The 23,891-nt window shown below is 36.1% G+C and overlaps 2 protein-coding genes across 3 annotated transcripts in view; one reads left to right on the top strand and one right to left on the bottom strand.

Moving 5' to 3' along the window:
• LOC136838729 (uncharacterized) overlaps positions 1 to 23,891 on the bottom strand; it is a 249,377-nt gene that overhangs the window by 58,163 nt on the left and 167,323 nt on the right. For both annotated transcript variants that reach the window (XM_067104161.1, XM_067104160.1), the window contains one exon: positions 1,473 to 1,575. The gene's annotated coding sequence lies outside the window, so the exon portion shown is untranslated. The remainder of the gene's footprint in view (positions 1 to 1,472; positions 1,576 to 23,891) is intronic.
• Positions 23,302 to 23,891, top strand: part of LOC136838922 (uncharacterized) — a 4,804-nt gene continuing 4,214 nt past the window's right edge. Inside the window, exon 1 of the mRNA XM_067104614.1 lies at positions 23,302 to 23,345. Coding sequence (XP_066960715.1) covers positions 23,302 to 23,345 — 44 coding nt within the window. The remainder of the gene's footprint in view (positions 23,346 to 23,891) is intronic.

Below are 23,891 nucleotides of genomic sequence, written 5' to 3' on the forward strand. Positions count from 1 at the left end.
TCAATGTGAAAATGGATTGTGCAGCATGTCATGATAAAGAAATAACTTACATGGAAAACTGCATTGGAAAAATTTATTTCAAAGCGGAATTCCACTGTAAAATGCAATCTGCATTGACAGATGTGTTGGAAAGGCTAAAGAACTTCGCAAAACTAACTAGTGCCTTCTGGGCAAACAATGGCTTATCCTTTTGTTTGCAAGGTTTGTTTACACAAGGGTTTATATGTTATTGTTTATCGATTAATTTCTACGAAAAATTTTAGCTTAACATCATTATGAGGAGCAATATCTGATGTCCTTGAAGGGTATCACAATTTACAGAGAAAGAACAGAAACCGATGGCCTATGTTTTTCTCTCTTTCCTACTCCTCATCAGATCACACGCCATTAACAACACGTACTACTGCCACAAATATATAATAATATTGTTGAGAGAGAGAGAGAGAGAGAGAGAGAGAGAGAGAGAGAGAGAGAGAGAGAGAGAGAGAGAGGTTAATAATCTACGTCTATTGTATCTCTGAAACCATAACCGGTGATAAAAGACACGATAATCGATAGCCAAAGACGTTTATCGACATCTCCCCCGAATGAAATTAAGTCTACGGGAAGAAACGTTCATAATTATGGCTTTCCTAATGGGTTTTCTTTTGCATTTGTTTTTTCAGTTTTTATTTTTTTTATTAATGCCCCTTCTGAGTCCTCCCATCGGTATCTTATTCCTTTCGATGGAAATCTAAGAAATCAGATGATGGGACTTTGCCCATGAAATTGACTTTCGGGGGGAATAAGAGTGATCGTGCTGACACAAACAGTCGATCACACATAAAGACAGGACCACAGGGTGAGGTAGCAAGAGAAATTTTGCAAATACCAACACGGATTTGTTCAAATATCTTTATATATTGCTGTGCAGCAAAACATCCTCCTCGTGAAGATAGCAAAAGTTAAAAAAAATAATTTTCATACTGCCAAACGGAATACTTTTGACGGTATTATAATACATTTGACGGGTATTATCATGGTTGTGACTTTATCATGCCAGTTTTAGTAGCCACAAACCAATCAGTCAGTCACTATTATAGGAAAATTCCACTGCTTCCGGCAGTTTCTCTATAAGATAACTGCTGACACCTTGGCAATAAAATGATTCGGTCCAACGACTCAACAAGAACAGGAAAAAAAAATCTGAGCATGTGCCAATAGCACGATCATCTCTGTGAAAATAAGCAGCTCTTAAAAAAAAAAAAACCTAAACTGTTTTAGAAAGGTGAACAACAAACTTTGAATCGAAGATAAGGCCTTGTAATATCACATTCTCGTCCCTGTGCAAGCGTTACCTAAGCACAGAGTATCACAGGCCAAGTACATAAAAAAATGGCCTCCTGGCTTTGGAAACTGCACTGCTTTCGCCATCAAACAGACGCTACATTCTTTCTATTTTATTTTTTTAAGAAAATATACTGCACTCTTACCTTTGACTTATGCGTTGATGCAATAAATTTGGAGGTCAGTACGCCCCAAGAGCCGGCTGAAAACTTTTCCCTTGTTTGTCAAGCAGGAAGTCCGCATCAGTTTCTGAAAAAGGGGAGATAAAATGACGTTATTCCCCTTGGTTTGGTTCGAACGTCGTTTGCATATCAATCCTGCCTGCCATCCGGCTAAATTGGCAGGTAATTGAGAATTTCACACACCTGACACACACACACACAGGTAGTAGGGACCTCAAAGATTTAACGAGATGCTTAGGTTTTCTTTGTTCAGGCTATAAATCTGCATTCTTATGTATCACAGGTAATAAATGGCTCTCAGTTTTGGATATCATCTACTAACAGCTGGAAACTTTAAACGCTTTAACAGTAATACCAGCCAATGTTTATTCTGTATGATAATCTTGGTGAATAAATGCCTCACTGATGTTATGGGGAAAAATGAATCACTAGAAGCATTATGTATGTGTGTGTATATATATATATATATATATATATATATATATATATATATATATATATATATATATATATATATATATATATATATATATATATATATATATATATATGTAGGCTAACAAGTGGCAAAAATATGTATATATGGATTCATGTGTGAGTTCACAGAGAGAGAGAGAGAGAGAGAGAGAGAGAGAGAGAGAGAGAGAGAGAGAGAGAGAGAGAGAGAGAGGTCACTTGACATGAAATGAGAGATGTAGAATTTATGGATAAAGTCCGTGACAAAAACAGAAGAGAGAGAGAGAGAGAGAGAGAGAGAGAGAGAGAGAGAGAGAGAGAGAGAGAGAGAGAGAGAGAGAACCTGAAATAATCTCCATGCCATAAAAAATGGGAAAAATGTTTCCCCTTTATTCTAACATGGGAAAATCCAATAATCTCCTTTATTGAGAATATATAGTAACCTGGTACTCACCTTTACCGGCTGGGAAAAAAGCGAATTGTTTACAATATCATAAAGACAGTGGGATGGATTTAAGATTATCCAATTTTCTCAAAACAAATATCAGAATATACACAGTAAACAATTCTTCTAAAAAAGACTTCGTGGACGCTAAGATTCTTTTATTTTCTTCCTTGTAGCTCTCTCTCTCTCTACCTCTCTTCTTAGGCAACTCGGCCTCCTGATTTTTTTTTTTAAATATCGTTACTCACAAAGACTTTTTCTTCTCTTTATCATGGGAAAAGTTTTCTTTTCCTTATGTGCTTCTCTCTCTCTCTCTCTCTCTCTCTCTCTCTCTCTCTCTCTCTCTCTCTGCTGACCCTTATTTAGTCATATAACTGCTGAAATAACTCAACCTCCTCATTATTTTTCCTATTACAACTCAAGAAACGCTTCTTCGCTTTATAATGGGTTACTTGAAATTAGTTTCATTGAGCATATCAATAACAAAATCTTGGAATCACTCTCCCGCTCCAAAATATAAATAAATCTCCTTTACGAGGAAGAGCTCCCGTCATACTTGCTCCTTTGCCAACTTAACGTATAACGAAATCCTCTGAAATCAGAGATCACGACCAATGATGCATTTCCAACCAACACTGGCTTTCCCCATCTCCCGTGTCAAAGCTCCTCCCTACAAAGTGCGTTGCTCACTTGTACGAGTATACTACTTCGTCCGTGCTACTCACAGCATTACCATGTGACATGAAACAGTTCCCCGACAACAACAGGTTCCAAGAGTGACTGATCCTTTTCTAACCGAGCTTATTACAAAAAATGATGTTAACATTACTGTAGTGTCGTGATTTAACAGAGAATTTTGCATTAAATTCTGTGGCCCTTATTTATAAATACATACATACATGCATATATATATATATAATGTACTGTATATATACATATATATTTACATACAGATATATACATATATATTATTATATATATATACATATATATATATATATATATATATATATATATATATATATATATATATATATATATATATATATATATATATATATATATGCATATGCATATGTGTGTGTGTGTGTGTGTGTGTGTGATAGAGTTGAATGAAACCAATGCCAGAGATTCGAGGTTAATGAAAAACAAGTAAAAAATGCACTTCGGCACAATCGAGTTTTCTGTATAGCGTATAATGCTATATGAGCCGCGGCCCATGAAACTTTAACCACGGCCCTGTGGTGGCGTGTCCAATAACGTTGCCAGACGAACGATCATGGCTAACTTTAATCTTAAATAAAATAAAAACTACTGAGGCTAGGGGGCTGCAATTTAATATGTTTGATGATTGGAGGGTGGATGATCAACATACCAATTTGCAGCCCTCTAGCCTCAGTAATTTTTAAGATCTGAGGGTGGACAGAAAAAGTGCGGACGGACAGACAAAGCCACCTTAATAGTTTTTTTTTACAGAAAACTAAAAGTGCTTAAAAATTTTCGAGTTGACGATGCCGTTGCAATAAATGGACACTGAGGCCAGAGACATGCCTAGTTCCTCGTTGGACTGGTCGGTACCGTTCTCGGCTAGCACTCTGCAAGGCCCGCATTCGAATCTCCGGCCGGCCAATGAAGAATTAAAGGAACTTATTTCTGGTGACGGAAATTCATTTCTCGCTATAATGTGGTTCGGATTCCACAATAAGCTGTAGGTCCCTTTGCTAGGTAACCAATTGGTTCTTAGCCACGTAAAATAAGTCTAATCCTTCGGGCCAGCCCTAGGAGAGCTGTTAATCAGCTCAGCGGTCTGGTTAAACTAAGATATACTTAACTTTTTTTCAGAGACATGCCTGGGAGTAAGCAATAGACCGGGCAACTTCCAGGAGTCGGGGCATCATTTTTCATCAGTATTATTGTCATCACATTGCACGCTCACACACATCTGGTATCTGGTGATAATCATCCTCAAAACCCATCGGCGCAAAATCATTTGTTCCCTACAAAATCTAAACTCGGAAAGCTTGGATATAGAATAGAAAGTAAATCAACTGAAATATTTAACTGAATTAAGTTTTATCAAGTAATTTATTTTAGGTATGCATATTCTAATTAGGCGAGAATATACACTAATAAAAAGCAAAGAGATAAAAGTGCAGGTTACATAACTGAGGTCCTAGGAACACTGTCTCGTCTCGAAAGGGGATATAGACTAGACATTCAGTCTGTGAAGGCTGTGTACCTGAATAATGCAATAGCAATGTTCACCTCGTCTGATTAGGAACTCTGATCGGATCTCCTTTCCATATTTTCAGAAAAGGCTGGAAGTTACAGCCACTGGACTCCAGAAGAAGCTCAAAATATAGGAGGGGTTTAGGAAGATGAATTCATCCCATCCTGTTATTTTCTTTATATCCAGAATCAGTCCATCTTCCTTTTTAAATGTGTGTGAATCTTCTAAATTTCCCCTTCTGAAATATGTTTGATGTTGTTTAACACGAATAGTCTAATAGTAAGTGACCGGGCTTGATTTCGCCAGTCACAGTCGTCCAGGCTTCGCCAAAGAAAAAAAAAATAGTCTCCCACATGACAGCTCTTTGCATAATCGATAAGTAAATATGTGATGCCATCAGCAATAACAGGGATAGAGAATTCTGACAAAAAAAGCCTGAAATGATGGTTAGCGCTATTTTTTCCATACCATTAATTACGGTCAACATTACTCTATATGACCATTTCATCATGGGCATATCAGGAGAAGCCACAAAAAGACCCAGAAGCATCAAGGCGTGGGATAAAGATTCACTTCAATGTCAACTCGACTGAACGACTGTGTTTTACATTTTCTCACCGGCCCAGTTATCAGGACGCAAAAGATAATCACAATTGCATCAAAACTACACACAATTTGAGTTGAACTGGAGCAACTCAGAATTATCGAGTAGCGGTAAAACATACATATCATAATCATTATGATGCATTATAACCTAAGAAAGATTTTTTTGCTCGTTCTCCCTATCTCCCCGACATTTCCTCTGCTTCATTAGGCTAGTGATCCTCCTCAAATTGAAATGCGGGCTGGTTTGTATTTATGATCCGATGAATATGTCTTTTAAAGTCTGGATAATCAAACTTTTCTTCTCTATGAAGAAGATATCCTCATATGAAAAATAATCAAAATCATTCTAAAATGCTGAAGCTGATTGATTGCAAAGAAACTTAAAATATCATTTATAACTTTACAATAAATGTCGTGAACTAACTATATTTATTTGAAATCACTCAATTTATTCAAAAACAACAACAACAACAGAAATCTCTGCTCACGATGCCAAATAAAAACACCAGCCATCTGTCTAGGCGATTACTAATTTTCCTACATAAGAAAACTTAATTTTCAAAAAGGCAAACTGGATTTAAACCTTCTGAGGTCTAAACAACATGACCTCGTTGCCCTCACTGACCAACAACCACTGCTGTGTGGTCTCACACGCGACAAGGGTCGTTTCACTGAGAGCTTTCAAAAGGCCCCTCCACATTTCCAGAAAGGAATTTAGCGGATCAGCTTTCAAAAGTGGCATACAAAGAGCCTTCTCAAGGGCGCATCTCGTGTGGATGCTGATCACACATCTTCGAGGGATGCTTCCTCTCTCTCTCTCCTGATATTTGACATGCTAAAAGTAAAGACCAACATTACATGAGTGAGTCAGTTGATCTCTCTCTCTCTCTCTCTCTCTCTCTCTCTCTCTCTCTCTCCCCTGATATTTGACATGCTAAAAGTAAAGACCAACATTACATGAGTGAGTCAGTTGATCTCTCTCTCTCTCTCTCTCTCTCTCTCTCTCTCTCTCTCTCTCTCTCTCTCTCTCTCTCTCTCCTTGTTCCCTTATTTTTGACACCGTAAAAGTAAAGACCAATAATAAGAGTGAGACAACTGACCTCTCTCTCTCTCTCTCTCTCTCTCTCTCTTTCTTCTTCTCTCTCTTCTGCCATGCCATTCTAAAAATAAAGACCTATAATAAGAGTGAGAAAAAACTCTCTCTCTCTCTCTCTCTCTCTCTCTCTCTCTCTCTCTCTCTCTCTCTCTCTCTCTCTCTCTCTCTCTCTTCTTATTTTTGACACTAAAAATAAAGACCAACATTAACAGTGAAAAAGTTCATCTCTCTCTCTCTCTCTCTCTCTCTCTCTCTCTCTCTCTCTCTCTCTCTCTCTCTCTCTCTCTTTATTTTATTTTTGACATTCTAAAAGTGAAGAACGACAAAAACAGTAATAAAGTGGTTCAAATCTAATATTCAGCACAAAAGGCATAGAAAACCATACTTAAATAAACTTATAAAATATTTTTTTCTATGCAAAAGCAAGGAACTTGACGATCGTAATACCAAATTCATTTTCAATAGAAGGCCGGTTAACTATACAGAGCGTTTCCCGTGACACAAAATACAAGCAACCATTACGCAAAGGAAAGGAGCCAATAACATGAGAATAAAAAAGGGAATAATAAATAAAAGCGAGATAATGTTCAAAATTCAGTCTACTGTTTGGTAGTCTATGAAGTAAATAAATAAAGTAACAAATTAAAAGTAATAATATATATACGCAGAAAAAATAAATGACCTAATACAGTAAGAATAAATTAAATAAAGAAAGAAGTAAATGCAAAAATCAATAAATTAATAAAATATTTTTTAAATGAAATAAAAGTAGAAAAGTAAATGAAGAAATGATAGTATCTTATATAAATATTCTACCATGACTGTTTATATATATATATATATATATATATATATATATATATATATATATATATATATATATATATATATATATATATATATATATACATATACACACACACACATACGCCCATGTCATCTCGGATAAGACAGGAGGGTCTATCGTAAGATTAAAGCCCATACCCTCTGTAAATCAATCATTATTTACACTCGCAACAAACCTAAGCAATTTGGTGCAAGTGGAAATGTGTCATAGAGACGATCGAAATATGACAATCTTTACAAAAAAAGGTAGATGGAACAGGATTATGGGAGAAGCAAATCAGCCAAGAAATAAAGGAATAAAAAAAAATAAAAAAGATAAAAAAAAATATAAGAAAAAAATCAATATCCTTTAAGGAGTTTAGAGAAGATCAGCCAAGAAACAAACGAATTAAAGCAAAATAACAAAATAAATATAAAAATTATAAGAGAAAATTCTATATTTATTTTAAGGAGTTTAGAGACGATATGACAAGATCTGAAGAGCTTCCATACACTCTCTTCAGAGTAAACAATTAAAAAAAAAAAGTACACATTCCCTTACCTATACACTGGACTAAACAGCGGATCAGTAAAACCCATTTCATATCTTTACAGCACAGTCGATTAAATCGGATTCCACAAATAAAGCTTTTACCAATAAAGAGTCTTTATTTCCCATCCCCGCCACAACGCCCACCCCTCCCACCATGTCGTTTATAGCTAAGATGGCATTAGATCCACCTACGCCCTTCTTAATACTATTACAATATCCTTGTAACCGTAAAATCGTTATTGGGTATGGGGGCGTTGTGTTTTATTTCCTTTAAAGATGATATACAGTACCTTTCACGATCTGTTTGATGTTGTTGTTTTATTTGGTAACGGTTGCGTTCTCTGCGTAAGTCAGGTATGTTTACGCAACTAATTCCTTAAGGTTTTACCTCACTTTGGCAAAAGAAAGAGCAGGAAATGGCTAACAAAAACTTTATTATATTAACGTAAAACGATGAGTTAACTTTGATACGAAAAAGAAAAAATGGCCATTTCTTCGAAAAATCAACTTCCACTTTAACAGACACAGGGTAGCGATGTAAATATGTGAATAAAAAGATAAATTTAACCGAAAATGCATTATTTATCAGAGATTAACATTCTTAATAGCATTACAATTCTCGGTTGGGATGAATTCAGTTTAACAAAAAATTTCTATTAAAACCATGGACAATTTCTGTAACAAATTTGATAACTAAAGGAATTAATTTTGCTGACGTAAACAACCCAAGAATAAATTAATGTGATTTCAAAGGCAAAATTATTTACAAAAAATGCTGCCATAAATATGTTTTTTTGGGAAAAGACGAGTTAAATTTCACAAAGGTAAATAAGAAACGTCTTAAGGAATGCGATAAGCCTGAGGAAAAAGAAAGCAGTTAGTTCGGATCAATAAAAAATAAATGTGACTAATAATCTGTTAAACTTCAAGTGGATGTATTAAAGGTTTTACAGACCACAGGGGCAAATTGCTTATAGGTATAACCTTAAAAAAAGGACTTTTTTTTACACAAAAAGAGAAAAAGTATTCTTAAGAATATAATACACTCTTAAAAAAGAACCAACTGCACTGTATTTAAGAGAAGTAAGAGAAAAACCTGATAGGAATGTACCTGACATAATGAAACATTTTTGTGAAAAATTAGCCAAAATTCTTATGAAAGCAAGACAAGCTCTATTGAACCGGTTAGATTAACACTATTAAAACGGAGAGAGAGAGAGAGAGAGAGAGAGAGAGAGAGAGAGAGAGAGAGAGAGAGAGAGAGAGAGAGAGAGGAGGTAGTAAATATAAGAACACAAAAATAATCAAAATTTAATAAAAAAAAACTCAAATTAACATGAGAAATCATAGATGCTAATGAAAACATCAAAAACTTCTAAAAACAGCACATTTAGATTTACAGTCAAGAGGAAAATGAAGCAAATGAGACGCGACACATTCAGAAAGTGAAAGTATTCGCATGCCATTTTAAAATTTCAGCATTAAGAACGACCCAAATCTCCAATCAAGGCTGGGCCACCAACTATCTTCCCCCAAAAGTCTTCATTATAGTTTCCATTATCTCAGACTTGATTAGGTATCACTAAAAGTGCGGTATCTCTAAAAAATTAAAAATTCCCCGCTTCATTTGCATAATTATTCTGGTCGGGGCGACTTCCTTCCACAACAATCTTATCTTTTTACAATCAGATTTGGCTTGAATTAAAGAACCTCGTGGACGATGCATTGCTTGCTGTCAAAAACACCTTTTCTTCTGAGGGATAATAAGTTTGATGTAATGTAAATATGTTTGTGTGCTTGTACTTCGGTTAATGAGGTACACTTCAGAATGTATTTTTTTTTTTTTTAGCATTTAGGTTTTCCCCACTGAATTAGTGGCTCCGGAGAAAAAATAACACAATGGTTACCATCACATTCATGCTATGAACTGTTAACTACTGAAATGTAGATGAACCCCTACCTAGCAGGTGAGTGGCCGCGAGTGTGTGTATATGCATATATATATATATATATATATATATATATATATATATATATATATATATATATATATATATATATATATATATATATATATATATGTATATATATATATATATATATGAAATTTTTTATCACACCGTGATTTATATACAATCATGAAGCTACAAATGTCGTTTAATATCAAATTCACGCTACTCGAGAGTATCTCCGATGGAGAATTATCACCGAAGGGGAATTTATATATGATAAATGAACAGGTACCACTGGGACGCGAACCCTTGACATGGACCCATTCAACGACTCCAGTAGACGTTACCACCGCGCCTTCGGTGATAATTCTCCATCGGAGATACTCTCGAGGTAGCGTGAATTTGATATTAAACGACATTTGTAGCTTCATGATTATATATATATATATATATATATATATATATATATATATAACATGTATATGTATATACATATATATTTTTATATATATATATATATATATATATATATATATAAATTATATAGAATGTATGTGTGTGTATGCGAGTGCGTGAGTCTGCTCTTCTTCATAAAAATACCTATCAGACTTCTGAAAAGTGTAATTAAGATGTCGATGAACCGACATCAACAACAGTTCATCTCCCATCATGAATATAACAAATCCAGGAAGACTCTGTCCAAAACGACAATAATATTAAATATATATATATATATATATATATATATATATATATATATATATATATATATATATATATATATATATATATATATATATATATATATATATATATATGAATAAATGACGCAACTGACAGAAAGCCAAGGCAGAAAACATTCAGTTATTGCAAACAGCCCAGCGGGATATGGAAACCTTTCAGTTCAGAGAGAGAGAGAGAGAGAGAGAGAGAGAGAGAGAGAGAGAGAGAGAGAGAGAGAGAGAGAGAGAGAGAGAGAGAAAGAGTAAAGAATCACTTAGCTCCATAATCCACATCTCATTCACGTAATAATTTTCCCGCCTCTTTAAAAATCATTTCTCAAACGTATCATTTTCAATCTCATCCTTTTAGAGTTTTAAAGATTGTTTATGTGTGTATGCTTGCCTATAGCCATTTGTGCAGAAATAAAACTTTTGAATCTGAATTTGAATATCGAATTTCTGCAGGGCTTTCGGAAATGCAGATCATTGGGTGGTCTTTCAAAACACTATGAAACCAATGACCAATTAAATAACTGCACTGAGACGAAAATAAAAATCAGAGCTACAAAGTTTCTGCAGCAAATATAGCTGCGCAAGCCGTATTCAGTCGAGAATCGAGTCAAATAAAACCACTTTTACTGCGTCAAATTGTTTCTTTGAAAGACAAAACAAGGGTGACTTATGAAAGCGGGATCAATTTAGTTCCCGGGATGACGTTTAATTAGGAAGAACAGCTTACTGTCTAATGAGCTTGAAAACTGAACTAAAACAATGAGACAAAGAGCTTTGATAAATGATTTTCAAAGTTGAGAAATCTAAAAGCCAATTACAGTTTATCTATCAACCGAGTGAAATAATGAGATAGTCAACAATCAAGTATTCAGACTTGGAAAACTAAGTATAATTTTTAAGAATGTAAAAAAATAACTGCCAGAAATAAATATAATTTGGTCTCTAAATTTAACATGATTCTATTCAGTGATTCATATACGAGTGATTATATATATAAATATACACTATATACACACACATATATATACACATATACGTATATATATACATATGTATGTATGTAAGTGTATATATACACACGTACATACATATATATGTATCCTTAGAAGACGGAGCTGCAGCTCTAGGTACATCTCAGCAGGGGAAGCATAGGGAAAGGCGTCGTACTCAGATACATTTATTTTGCCAACGTTTCACGATTCATAATCCCATCCTCAAGGCTATAATAAAGATACAAACGAACTTAAAACCAAGCACTGCATAATCCATTAAAATTACGCAATATTAATCAAATTTAATGAACATAAGCATGTAGAAAGCTTGAAAATAATTTATGAATATCTTAAAACAGGAAATTATACTAAACATTAAAAATATGTACAAAATATCCATAAGATTCTAAAAACAGTAAAAAACACTTAAAACACTAAAAAATTTAAGGCTATTCTGTACCTTATCCTCGCAAAGGACGGGCAGTGACTGAAAGAGTTTCGTAAAAACAAACAACGCACCTTAGGCAATATACGTGCCCGAGATGTGATCACGGGACTTATGTGGGTTGTACTAAGAGGCTACTCAAGGTGAGAATAGATTCCCACAGGGGCGTAAGTTTTAGAACGGGCAGTAGATTATCAAATCCCGAACAGTCAAATATTAGGAACCATTCTAGGTCATGCAAAGCATACATTGAAGATAAGAACTTTGCAATTATAGGTCAAGTACATAATGAAAACGACCTAACAATCTTGGAGTCCATTATGATAAAAAAGATAGTTCCGTCTCTAAATATGCAATCCTCCTCTGTACAGTTGTTTATTGCCTAAGGTGCGTTGTTTGTTTTTACGAAACTCTTTCAGTCACTGCCCGTCCTTTGCGAGGATAAGGTACAGAATAGCCTTAAATTTTTTAGTGTTTTAAGTATTTTTTACTGTTTTTAGAATCTTATAGATATTTTGTACATATTTTTAATGTTTAGTATAATTTCCTGTTTTAAGATATTCATAAATTATTTTCAAGCTGTCTACATGCTGATGTTCATTAAATTTGATTAAATATTGCGTAATTTTAATGGATTATGCAGTGCTTGGTTTTAAGTTCGTTTGAATCTTTATTATAGCCTTGAGGATGCGATTATGAATCGTGAAACGTTGGCAAAATAAATGTACCTGAGTACGACGCCTTTCCCTATGCTTCCCCTGGTGAGACATATACTCGTATATGTATATATACAGTACATTTACATATATCAGGAATGTAAAGAAAACCACTAGAAACAAATATCATTTTTCATTCTATCCAGTAATTCATGTACGAGTGAACTTTACATACATACATACATACATACATACATACATACATACATACATACATATATATATGTATATATATATTATATATATATATATATATATATATATATATATATATATATATATATATATATATATATATATATATATATATATATATATATATATATATATATATATATATATATATATATATATATTATACATACATGACTGCATACGAACAACGAAATAGGTTTTAAAGATCATCTTCAACAAAGTTACTCCCACCGTTAGAACATCGAAGCTAAATACTACTACGTACTACCAGTCATAAAAAAAAGATTTATCCTTGAAATCAACGCCGCCCGTCGAACAGCTGATCTCCAACGGATCAACCCGGTGTACAGTCACACCTGCCGAAGTGACGACAGTGGACCACAGAAATTAATGTATGGTGTACATCGAGATGAAATGGACTCGATTGTCATAACGTTTCACTTGCTACCTCGAAGACGACGCCATAAAAAGTCGCCTAACCAGAGAGGTTTGAATAGAATAGAATAAAATAAGGTGTAACAAGAGGAAAACCTCGCAGTTGCACTATGGGACAATTGTTAGAGAGGGTGGAAAGTCAGATGGAAGAAAGAAATATGAACGGAGGTACAGTATAATGATTGAAAGAGGTTGCAGCTAGGGGCCGAAGTGGCGATGCAAAGCCCCTTAAGCAATGCCTACAGTGCACCATTGAAGTGCACTGACGGCACTACTCCCCTACGGCCTCAGAGACCTTAGGCTGGGAAAGAAATTAGTTATCGTGTACGAATCTGACCTCATAAGCCTCTCTCTACTTGAAGTCATCTGCATAAAAGAGGAGGAGCCGCCAATCAACCTACAGTATGAATAATAATTCACCCTTCTAACGCTGTCACATCAAAAGACCACCTGAGACTCTCTCCTACCTGAGATTCTCACCTGAGACTATTACCTGAGATTCTCACCTGAGACTCTCTCCTACCTGAGATTCTCACTTGAGACTATTACCTGAGATTCTCACCTGAGACTCTCTCCTACCTGAGGTTCTCACCTGAGACTTTCAGCTGAGACTATTACCTGAGATTCTCACCTGAGACTATCACCTGAGATTCTCACCTGAGACTCTCACCTGAGATTCTCACCTGAAACTATCACCTGAGATTCTCATCTGAGACTCTCTAACCTGAGATTCTCGCCTGAAACTCCCACCTGAGGCTCTCACCTGAGATTCTCACCTGAAATTCTCATCTGAGACTATCACCTGAGATTCTCACCTGAGACTCTCTAACCAGAGATTCCCTCCTGAGACTCTCACCTGAGGCTCTCACCTGAGACTCCCACCAGAGACTCCCACCTGAGACTCAACTGAGACTCTCCCCTGAGACTCCCACCTGAGATTCTCACTTGAGACCGAAGCCTTCTCCAATGCAACTTTCGATGTGACATTCCGGCTTCTAGCTCTAACTAAATAATAAACCTGATTCTTTATTGGTCTATAATGTTACCTCTACTAGCCAGTCGTGCATAAATAGTGCTTTATTTTCACTGCTCTTTATTTATTATTATTTTTCTCTATTATTTTTCAAGGGGTGCCCAGAGAAAGAATAGTTTGGCAATAATAGTAGCATGAAAATAACTGATTTCCAAGCTGTTATTATAATATATATATATATATATATATATATATATATATATATATATATATATATATATATATATATATAATATATAATATATATATATACACATATACACGTGTGTGTGTTTACACAACTCGGTGATCAAAGGTCACTGTACGTCGGTCTTTGACTAACCGGATAGCAGTTCGAATCCCACTACTGGCGATGCACTTATCGAATATAATTAACCTTGGGTCTAATTCATTCCCGAGGTATAGTGCATAGGATATTAAACAACACTTAATGCTTAATATTTGTGAGTAAAAATGTCACGGTATACGTGACACTGCAAATATCTTATACATATACATATACAATATATATATATATATATATATATATATATATATATATATATATATATATATATATATATTATATATATACAGTATATATATATATATAAATATGTGTGTATGTATGTATGTACTGTATGTATGTAGGTATGTATATACATATTTTTTATATATATATATATATATCACATACACTGACATTTTTGTTTATTTTTTGTACTGTAAAAGACGCACTCATGCATACACATACACACGCACAAGCACACACACACACACATATATATATATATATATATATATATATATATATATATATATATATATATATATATATATATGTGGTATATATGTGTGTGTGTGTTTGTGTGTGTGAATGCGTCTTTACAACACATTACATATACCTAAATTTGCTAGCCGGTATCTAAACAAGCCTTAATTTCAGAAAAATAAGTCTTAAGCCCTAAATAATAAAAAAAAAACCCTCAGTGCTCTAAATTGGAAACCTCACAAAGATGGCAGAATAGTGTTATTTGTGTGTGACGTACATCAAGCTCAGGTTAGTATCCCCCACTCCTAGGAACAAAGCGAGGCAAATCCTAGTATCCCGTTGTAATTTGTGTTTGTGCAATACAAAGTCATATGCAAAATGATTGGAGTCTAACTGTCCTTGCATGCATGCCTGCCTGTTTTTCGCTAATACAGCTGCTAATGTTCCGACTGATATTGCTATTTATGTATGACTGATTCCATATTGATTCTCCTGATATTTTTCAGTTGCTGAGCATGTATTTATCTTGATATTTACATACAGATATACATATACATACTTGTATATATATATATATATATATATACTGTATATTATATATACAGTATATATAATGTATATATATACATGTCTCTGACATGTTACTATCACTGTTTAGGGCAATGTTTTAGGCATGCGACCTAAAGCCAAAGACATGCTGTTCATTTTACTCTAAAAATGAAGCCTGAAAAACGAATCACTCAGACATCTAGTCTCAATCAAATTAGTGTAAAATGTGACCATGTTAGCATGGTTAATTTAGTTACTGCAATATAGATTATACATACACTCAAATACGTTGTTAATTCTGACTAAGATTGCTATCATTAACAGAGAAGTTATTTTAACAAACCCGACCAGTTTCATATGCACCATAGCACAAAACCTCGCGAGATTGAATCCCTCAACAGCTGCAGGTCATCAACTCTTTCAATGGCAGAGCAAGGACATAAATTATTAGCGTTTATACTATCAAGTGCCTTCGTACGTAGAGTCGAGTGCAAACGGTAAGGATTACTTTACAGCTGAGCGGAAGTACCCACTACCGTGTGATATGCTTATCTACAAGCGTGCGGGAAATGCCAACAACTATGTGAATTATCGTGTTACTTGAGAACAATCGCACTGACAGCAGCAATAACAATGTTATAAATAAAGAAATAAAACTTAAACAGTATACGATGGTAATGACAATAATTTTGACACCAGTGAAGTGCAAGTAATACCCTGACTGATGGTATTAAAAATTCATATGTCATGAAAAAGTACCCCCAAACTAACGACGTGGAATGGTTAAGCCTAACTTCTATTTAAAGAAATAGTATGTGAATAGCTAAAAGACCTCATTTAATGTATCTGTAATAATAAAATCCGAGCGGAACTTTTCTTGTTTGTCCTCCTCCGGGTGACAGTAGGGGAGACATGACACAGCCACCCACCCCCTGTAGACCGGTTTGTCCGCCCCAGGTGGGAAACAGGGTAGATAGCGGGTCGGGAGGGTAGAGGAGACATCCACCCTCCTCCAGAAAACCTCTTTGTCCGCCCCGGGTGGGTGCGGGGTGGGTAGAGGATTGGGAGGGTAGAGGAGACATCCACCCTCCTCCTGCAAACCTCTTTGTCCGCCCCGGGTGGGGGCGGAGTGGGTAGAGGATCGGGAAGGTGGGGGAGACAGCAGCACCGGGTTCAAGCGCGCCAACAAGAAGCTCGTAAATTATAATGTGCGCGCATGTGTATCTATACAGTACATTCGTAGAATGTGAACGTATGAACAGTAAGTCATACCCTTAAACTTGGTGCGTTAGCCAGCTCTTTTCCTAAAGCCGAACAGTTTCCTGAAGCTCTCAGCCAAAATTCATAACGATTCCTGAGAGACTTCGCTCTGGTAATTATGCAACATGACTCTGCAACAGCTAGTTCCAGGCCAACAAAGACATTTTGTATTTCGTCTGCAGTCGCGTCTGACCGCGCTAAGAGCCTATCTATGTAACTGTTTACCTAGGCGTTCTTTCTTATTACTTATCTGTATTCTAAACGCTCAAATATTTATACAGACAAGTCAAAACGACTGCATTGAGACCCTTTTTTTTTACTGTTTCTTATTTATTGTCTGTATTCAAAATGATCACATATTCATGAAGACGAGTCCAAAACGCTTTAACTCTGTAAAAAAAAAAAAAAAGGGTAAACAAGCTTCCGCAGAAAGCTCTGTCTGTATGGAAAGAGGGACAAAAGAAAAAAAAATGCCAAATCACCATCCTCACTCTTTTTAGAAAGGACGTATGATATATGTGGGGGGCCCATTACATGCAGACCATGCACTGCGACAGAAAACCTCGCAAGGGAAAGGGGGCCATAAATATCAGTGAGTGGATCGTAAAGATGGAAATGAATTCGTGATAAGAGAGCCAATGTCTCGTGAGATAAGGAAATAAGTCAAAGGAGTGATATATCGGTCATGCGAGTCAAATATATCACCCGCAGGATTGTGGCGACAGGATTCTAAACGAAGTGAATTTCTGATCGTCGCTTGATATTTTATACGTCGGTGGACAAAGCAGTGTATAAATGTTACTACCAATAAAGTCTTTAAGCAGGATCATTAATTTCGTTAAAAAAGGCCAAAGATATCAGCAGGAGCAAGTGAAAAAGTAAGGATATAATGCACTCCTAAATTAAGCTTGAATACAATGTGCTTGAATCGTTTTTGGCCCAGGAATGTAACCAAGTACCACTCATTTGTGGGACGAGCGTCATAACCAGTGTGGTATGAGCATATATTTAATAATATATATGTACACATCCACACATATATACATGATTATTATCACATTTGTACGTGATTCATTTATCACACATTACCACAGGTGAAAAATAGAGATGTGTGGGTCTGACTGGTTTCGATTTTATTTCCAAGCTTGAAATAAAGTCGAAACCGGTCAGACCTACACCCTGTCTCTTATTTTTCACCTGTGGTGATGTGTGATACATATACTGTACATATACATACATACATCCATCTCCATCTTCTCCTAACTATTAAGTTATGCGGTTGCAATTACTACAATTTTAGAGGTCAGAGGTAAGATAAAAATAGTAGGCATATATATATATATATATATATATATATATATATATATATATATATATATATATACACATATGTATGTATAATGGAGAGAGAGAGAGAGAGAGGTGGGGAGGGGGCATAAAGGACACCTAATACGGGAGATCCATGCGTCACCTACAGGCAACAGGGAGCCCCTCTAAGGACTGAAGCCAACGCTTGAATACGACGCCCCATAAATGGGGAAGAAACTTCAAAGCATAACAGGAGGGGGGTGATTGAATTCCAATTCCAATCAAACGATTCCTGAGATCTGTCCATCGCTCCCCCTCCACCAACACCCATACAGCATAATGCCCATCCCCCCCTTCATGCCTCAAAGTCATTCACTTTCGTGGCTGCTCGAAGCCTTCCCACGCTCCAAGTTGCATTCAGGAATCTCCTTAACAGAATATTATGTTTTGAAAATAAATCAATAATGGGGGAGTGATTCAATATTATTATTATTATTATTATTATTATTATTATTATTATTATTATTGAATGAACACCATATTCTTTGGAAGCTTGAATTTCAAGTCAATGGCCCCTGTGGGCTTGTTCCATATGAATAAGGTCCATCTTTTTGAAAAATAATAATAATAATATTGAATCCCCCCCCTCCCCATTACTGATCTATTTTCAAAACTCAAGCAAAGTACAGAAAGAGAATGATTAAAAAAGAAAAAAAAGAAATTAACAAATTAATAAATAAACAGATAAAAACGTGAGTAAATTATTAAAATACAAGAACTGTGTTAGAGTAGCACTGCATTGCATCTTCGCTTGAACTTTTGAAGATCCAATTGCACGACATCCTCAGGGAGACTGTTCCACAGTCCAACGGTGTGGGGAATAAAGGACCTCTGGAACTGAGAAGCTCGACAGCGAGGCACATTTACTGCATATTGGTGTTGCAGTTCAGCAAATCTGGTTGCTCTCGACAGGAAAGGGGGATCAGGGATCAACTGAGAATGTGAGAGATCTCTGTTAAAATACATCTTATGAAAATTTAACAAATAAGTGACCATCCTTCATTACCTCATTTTTTTTTTTTTTATTTACGTTCCAAACATGTTGCCAAATGCCTCAGAAATCACAATCTATTTTCATACCACGAATCCGTTATGTTAAAAGTACTTCGGTATATATTTAATATTTTCTTGATAATTACTGGAAATTAAATAATTATCAAGAAAGTATATTGTGAATTACCTAATACTTTACCGACTGTTTAACTACGACATTAAAATCCCTACGTATTCAACATTTATTTTAACAGCACATATCAACTTTCCAATGCTGAGTCGTCTCTTCTCGTAACCAGAAATCCAAAGATCATTTGAGGTTTCACAAAAAAAAAAAAAAAAACTAAATAAAAACTTTTCAAAACAAGATGTTTTCAACGGACTGCGTAATATTCACCGACTTCTCGACACACGATTCTTGAAAAACATCCCCGTATTCAATTATCAGCTTTCAAAACAGGATGTTTTAAAAATACAATGCTCAAGGTTTTTTTTTTTTATTACATGGACATACGATAGCACTTCCGCACTGAATGACTAGGTTACAAAAACAACAGACTGTTGATCAAACAACCGTGAATGATGGAGTTTGGAAAATAACCCATTAATATTAATAAAGAAACCCTCATATGGTTTGCATTATTTCTGTAATACTGCTTAACATCTTAATAGACTGAGTGATTCGAAAACTAGAGAAAGACAAGATGCAGGTAAAAAGTTGTAGGTTAAGGAAAAGGGTCTTTAATATAGTGAACATTAGCTGATTGGGGATAGTGAACAGAAACTACAAAGAATAATGAAAGTCACAAATTTTTTTTGCAAGATGATAAAATGGAAGTGAATGTCAAAAAGAATAAGTTTATAAACAGAAACGTGGAAGATGGAGCAATGGCTGGTAGAAGAATGGAAGCAATTTATCTGTATAGGTATTTAGGAGCAAACGAAAAGGAGGAGAGTTACAGATTATCGGAGCAGGTATTGCAAAAGATTTGGGAGAAATGGTGATCGTCTATGGAAGTCGAAGTTGGAATGTTTGGAGGGTGTGGCAAAAATACCGCTTCCAAAGAGTCAGATAAGTCCCATAACTTCCTACTCAGCTAAAGATATAAGCATATGGCTATGCTTATTAAAATAAAACGTGGATGTCACAGCAACGAAAGAATAGTTAAATGACAAACAGACATGAATTTTTGCCTCATCACACTCTTCCATGTAACTCCTTGTATTACTAATTTCCTTACGATAATATATATTTATCCTTCAAATCAACAAAACTTTTTTTAAACACAAGATTATTCAATTGGCATTGGGATAAGAATGACCAGGTTTTACGACAACAGAAAGTGTAAAATTTATTACTGACAAAAGATATGATGTTCAGAAGGGGTTAGGGTATGACATACAATGAATAACAGATACCTAAATGCAAAATCAACTCGGATGTGGTATTATGATGCAAATGATGCTTCTTTTTCCTCATTTCTCTAGGAGGAAGGATTCGTCATATTCTTGTCATGAATAATTCATTGCAAAATTAGTTTTTGGAGCCAAGCGCAGTGAATTCACTGCAGGAAAAAGACCAATGGGGCCGGATACTGGAGCAGCCCGGAGAAAAAAAGCAACTTAGCCCAGGGGAAAATTGACAACTGCTTTCCCCTTCCCTTCCGACTTGCCACCTTGTTCATGTCGCGTTCAAAACCACACCTGAACATAAAAAATAAGTAAAAAATTCGTCGAAGTTTCTCCGACGCAATCGAGTTTTCTGTACAGCGCATAATGCTGTATAAAACTCTCAGCCACGGCCCAAGAAACTCTCAGCCGCGGCCCATGAAACTTTTAGCCAAGGCCCGGTGGTGGCCTTTGTTGTTGGCACCTATAGCGGTGCTAGACGCACGATCATGGTTAACTTTAACGTTAAATAAAATAAAAACTGCTGAGGCTAGAGGGCTGCAATTTGGCATCTTTGATGACTGGAGGGTGGATGCTCAACATGCCAATTTAGAGCCCTCTGGCCTCAGTAGTTTTTAAGATCTGAGGGCGGACAGAAAAAGTGCGGACGGACAGACAAATAGCCATCTCAATAGTTTTCTTTTACAGAAAACTAAAAGGAAGGACTTCAATTTTCTCAAAACGTCCAATGTCTGCACCTCCTTGCCTCTGTACAGCCAGTGACAGTTTCCTCTCGGAGGTGGGTGGAAATAAGATTTAGGAATTTGGGAAAAGTTCGGGGAATTGGCCTCCTAGAAAATAAGTAGTACAATAACACCAACTTAACAAACACTCTGGGGGTCTCGCCTTTCTGATAAGTAACAAAGTCCATTAAGTAACAAGGACCATATACTATAAGCCTGCACTTGAATGTTTTCTGGATATCTTATATTTAATTGAAATTCCACATAGTTCCTAACCTAAACTAACCTGTAATTTACAGTTAACAATCAATCTGAGAGATATATTAACAAATGGTGACGTAAGAAGAAATAATCAAAATGTGGTAGCTGATAAGTACAGAAGTCCACAAAAGCTGAGGTGTTATTGTATCAAGAAACACATGTGTAGGCATGTCACATTCGACAGACTGGCAAATAGATAGGCACAGACGAGTTGTTAGACAAATGAAGAAAACTGATAAAAGGGGAGATAAAAATAATTCCACAGAAGGGATTGTTGAGCCAACTACCCTCTATGGAAATGAAATGTAGATCCTAAATGCAAATGAAAGGAAAAAAGTAAAAAATGCGCCGAAGTTTCTTCTATGCAATTGAGTTTTCTATACAGCCGCTACAGCGTATAATCAAGGTCACCAAAATAGATATATCTTTCGGTGGTCTCGGTATAATGTTGTATGAGCTGCGGCCCATGAAACTTTAACCACGGCCCGGTGGTGGCCTATCCTATATCGTTGCCAGAAGCACGATTATGGCTAATTTTAACTTTTAAATAAAAAAAAAAAACTAATGAGGCTAGAGGGCTGCAATTTGGTATGTCTGATGATCGTAGGGTGGATGATCAACATACCAATTTGCAACCCTCCAGCCTCAGTGGTTTTTAAGATCTGAGGGCGGACAGAAAAAGTGCGGTCAAAAAGTGAGGACAGAATAAAGTGCGGACGGACAGACAAAGCCGGCGCAATAGTTTTCTTTTACACAAAAATAAAATGGATGGCGTTATTCAGATGAGCTGCTTGTGTTGTGTATGGTGAAGAAAGGATTGCAAATGTGAGAAATGAGGAGATATGAAGAAATAACAGTTGAAAAACTGGTTCGGTGTGATTCAAGATTTTCTGGTTACAGAGAGAAAACGGAGGATGAAACGTTAGTGAAAAGTGTACAGTTTGCGAATGGTGGGGCGCAGGAAGAGAAGAGGGTCTAGAGAGTAGTGGATGATAGCATAGAAGAGGTGATGATGATTTAGATTAAGCTGGCCATATGCCAACACGGGCTCTTGCGCCTGAATAGCCCGAAAAGGAAGCAAAAAAATGCGTGCAAGGCAGAAATAAACTACACAGTGTACTTGAGCTTGTGAGTCCCCTGTGAAGATAAATGAATGGAATGGAATACACGATTTAGGCCAAAAAAGGACAAGCACTGGGACCTATGAGGTCATTCAGCGCTGAAACAGAAATTGAAAGTAAGAGGTTTGAAAGATGTAACAGGAGGAAACCCTCGCAGTTGCACTATGAATCAATTGTTAGAAGAAGGTGGAAAGAAAGATGGAAGAAAGAGAATATGAACGGAGGTTCAGTACAAGGAATGAAAGGGGGTTGCAGCTAGGGAACGAAGGGACGCTGCAAAGAACCTTAAGTAATGCCTACAGTGAACCATGTGAAGTGCACCGACGGCACTACCCCCCTACGGGGAAGACAAACGAAGACGCTAATGTTGTGGTTTCCTGCACAATAGGTTCATCCGTGGTTCAGCAGATAATGGACGAATGTGGTAATGACCACTGCCTTGCTCATTACTCTAGAGCAGCCTCTATTGATGGAAACATCTCATTATTAGATGAAGAAATAACAGTCATCCGAGAAGAAATCAAACCAGCAAATGTGGCACTCAGTTTGTCGAAACGACCCCAGATTTCCTTTTTATTTCCTTCTTATAACGAACAATGATTTCTTCCAGACATTTTATGTAGCCTCTCCTTCATCTTTATACCGATGGTGATGCCCCATTTCGACGACCGTTCTCCTTTTACAGCATGGTATGTATGGGGTCATACCGAGAAGGGAATGGCCCTGATATGACCCGGCTGTCAGAATATTTATATCCGCAGTCAGCGCAGACTGAGACACAGGAAGGAATAACCGTATGTCACGTAAGGGGTTTTCCAACAAGCCTTACGGCTTCCTCTGCCTGATCGACGTTGCCAGACGTTTGGTTCCTGATGATCTTCGGTTTCTCTCGTTCACAAATATTATTATTATCCAGAAGATGAACCCTATCCATGTGGAACCAGCCCACAAAAAAGGGCCACTAACTTGAAATGAAAGCTTCCAAAGAATATGGTGTTCATTCCAAAGAAGTGACAGAAGGTAATGGGCATTACAAAAAAGAAGAGATCACTTATTAAAAAAGAATAAACGAATTAACCAATTAATAATTAAATTAAAAATATTTTGGTAAATTATTAAAATACAAGGAGAATTGTGTTAGGGTAGTAACGCATTCCGTCTTCGCTTGATCTTTTGAAGTTCCAATTGCACGACATCCTCATGGAGGCGGTTCCACAGTCCAAGAATGTGAGGAA

This window comes from Macrobrachium rosenbergii, chromosome 5 (genome assembly GCF_040412425.1).
Source record: "Macrobrachium rosenbergii isolate ZJJX-2024 chromosome 5, ASM4041242v1, whole genome shotgun sequence".
Taxonomy (NCBI): domain Eukaryota; kingdom Metazoa; phylum Arthropoda; class Malacostraca; order Decapoda; family Palaemonidae; genus Macrobrachium; species Macrobrachium rosenbergii.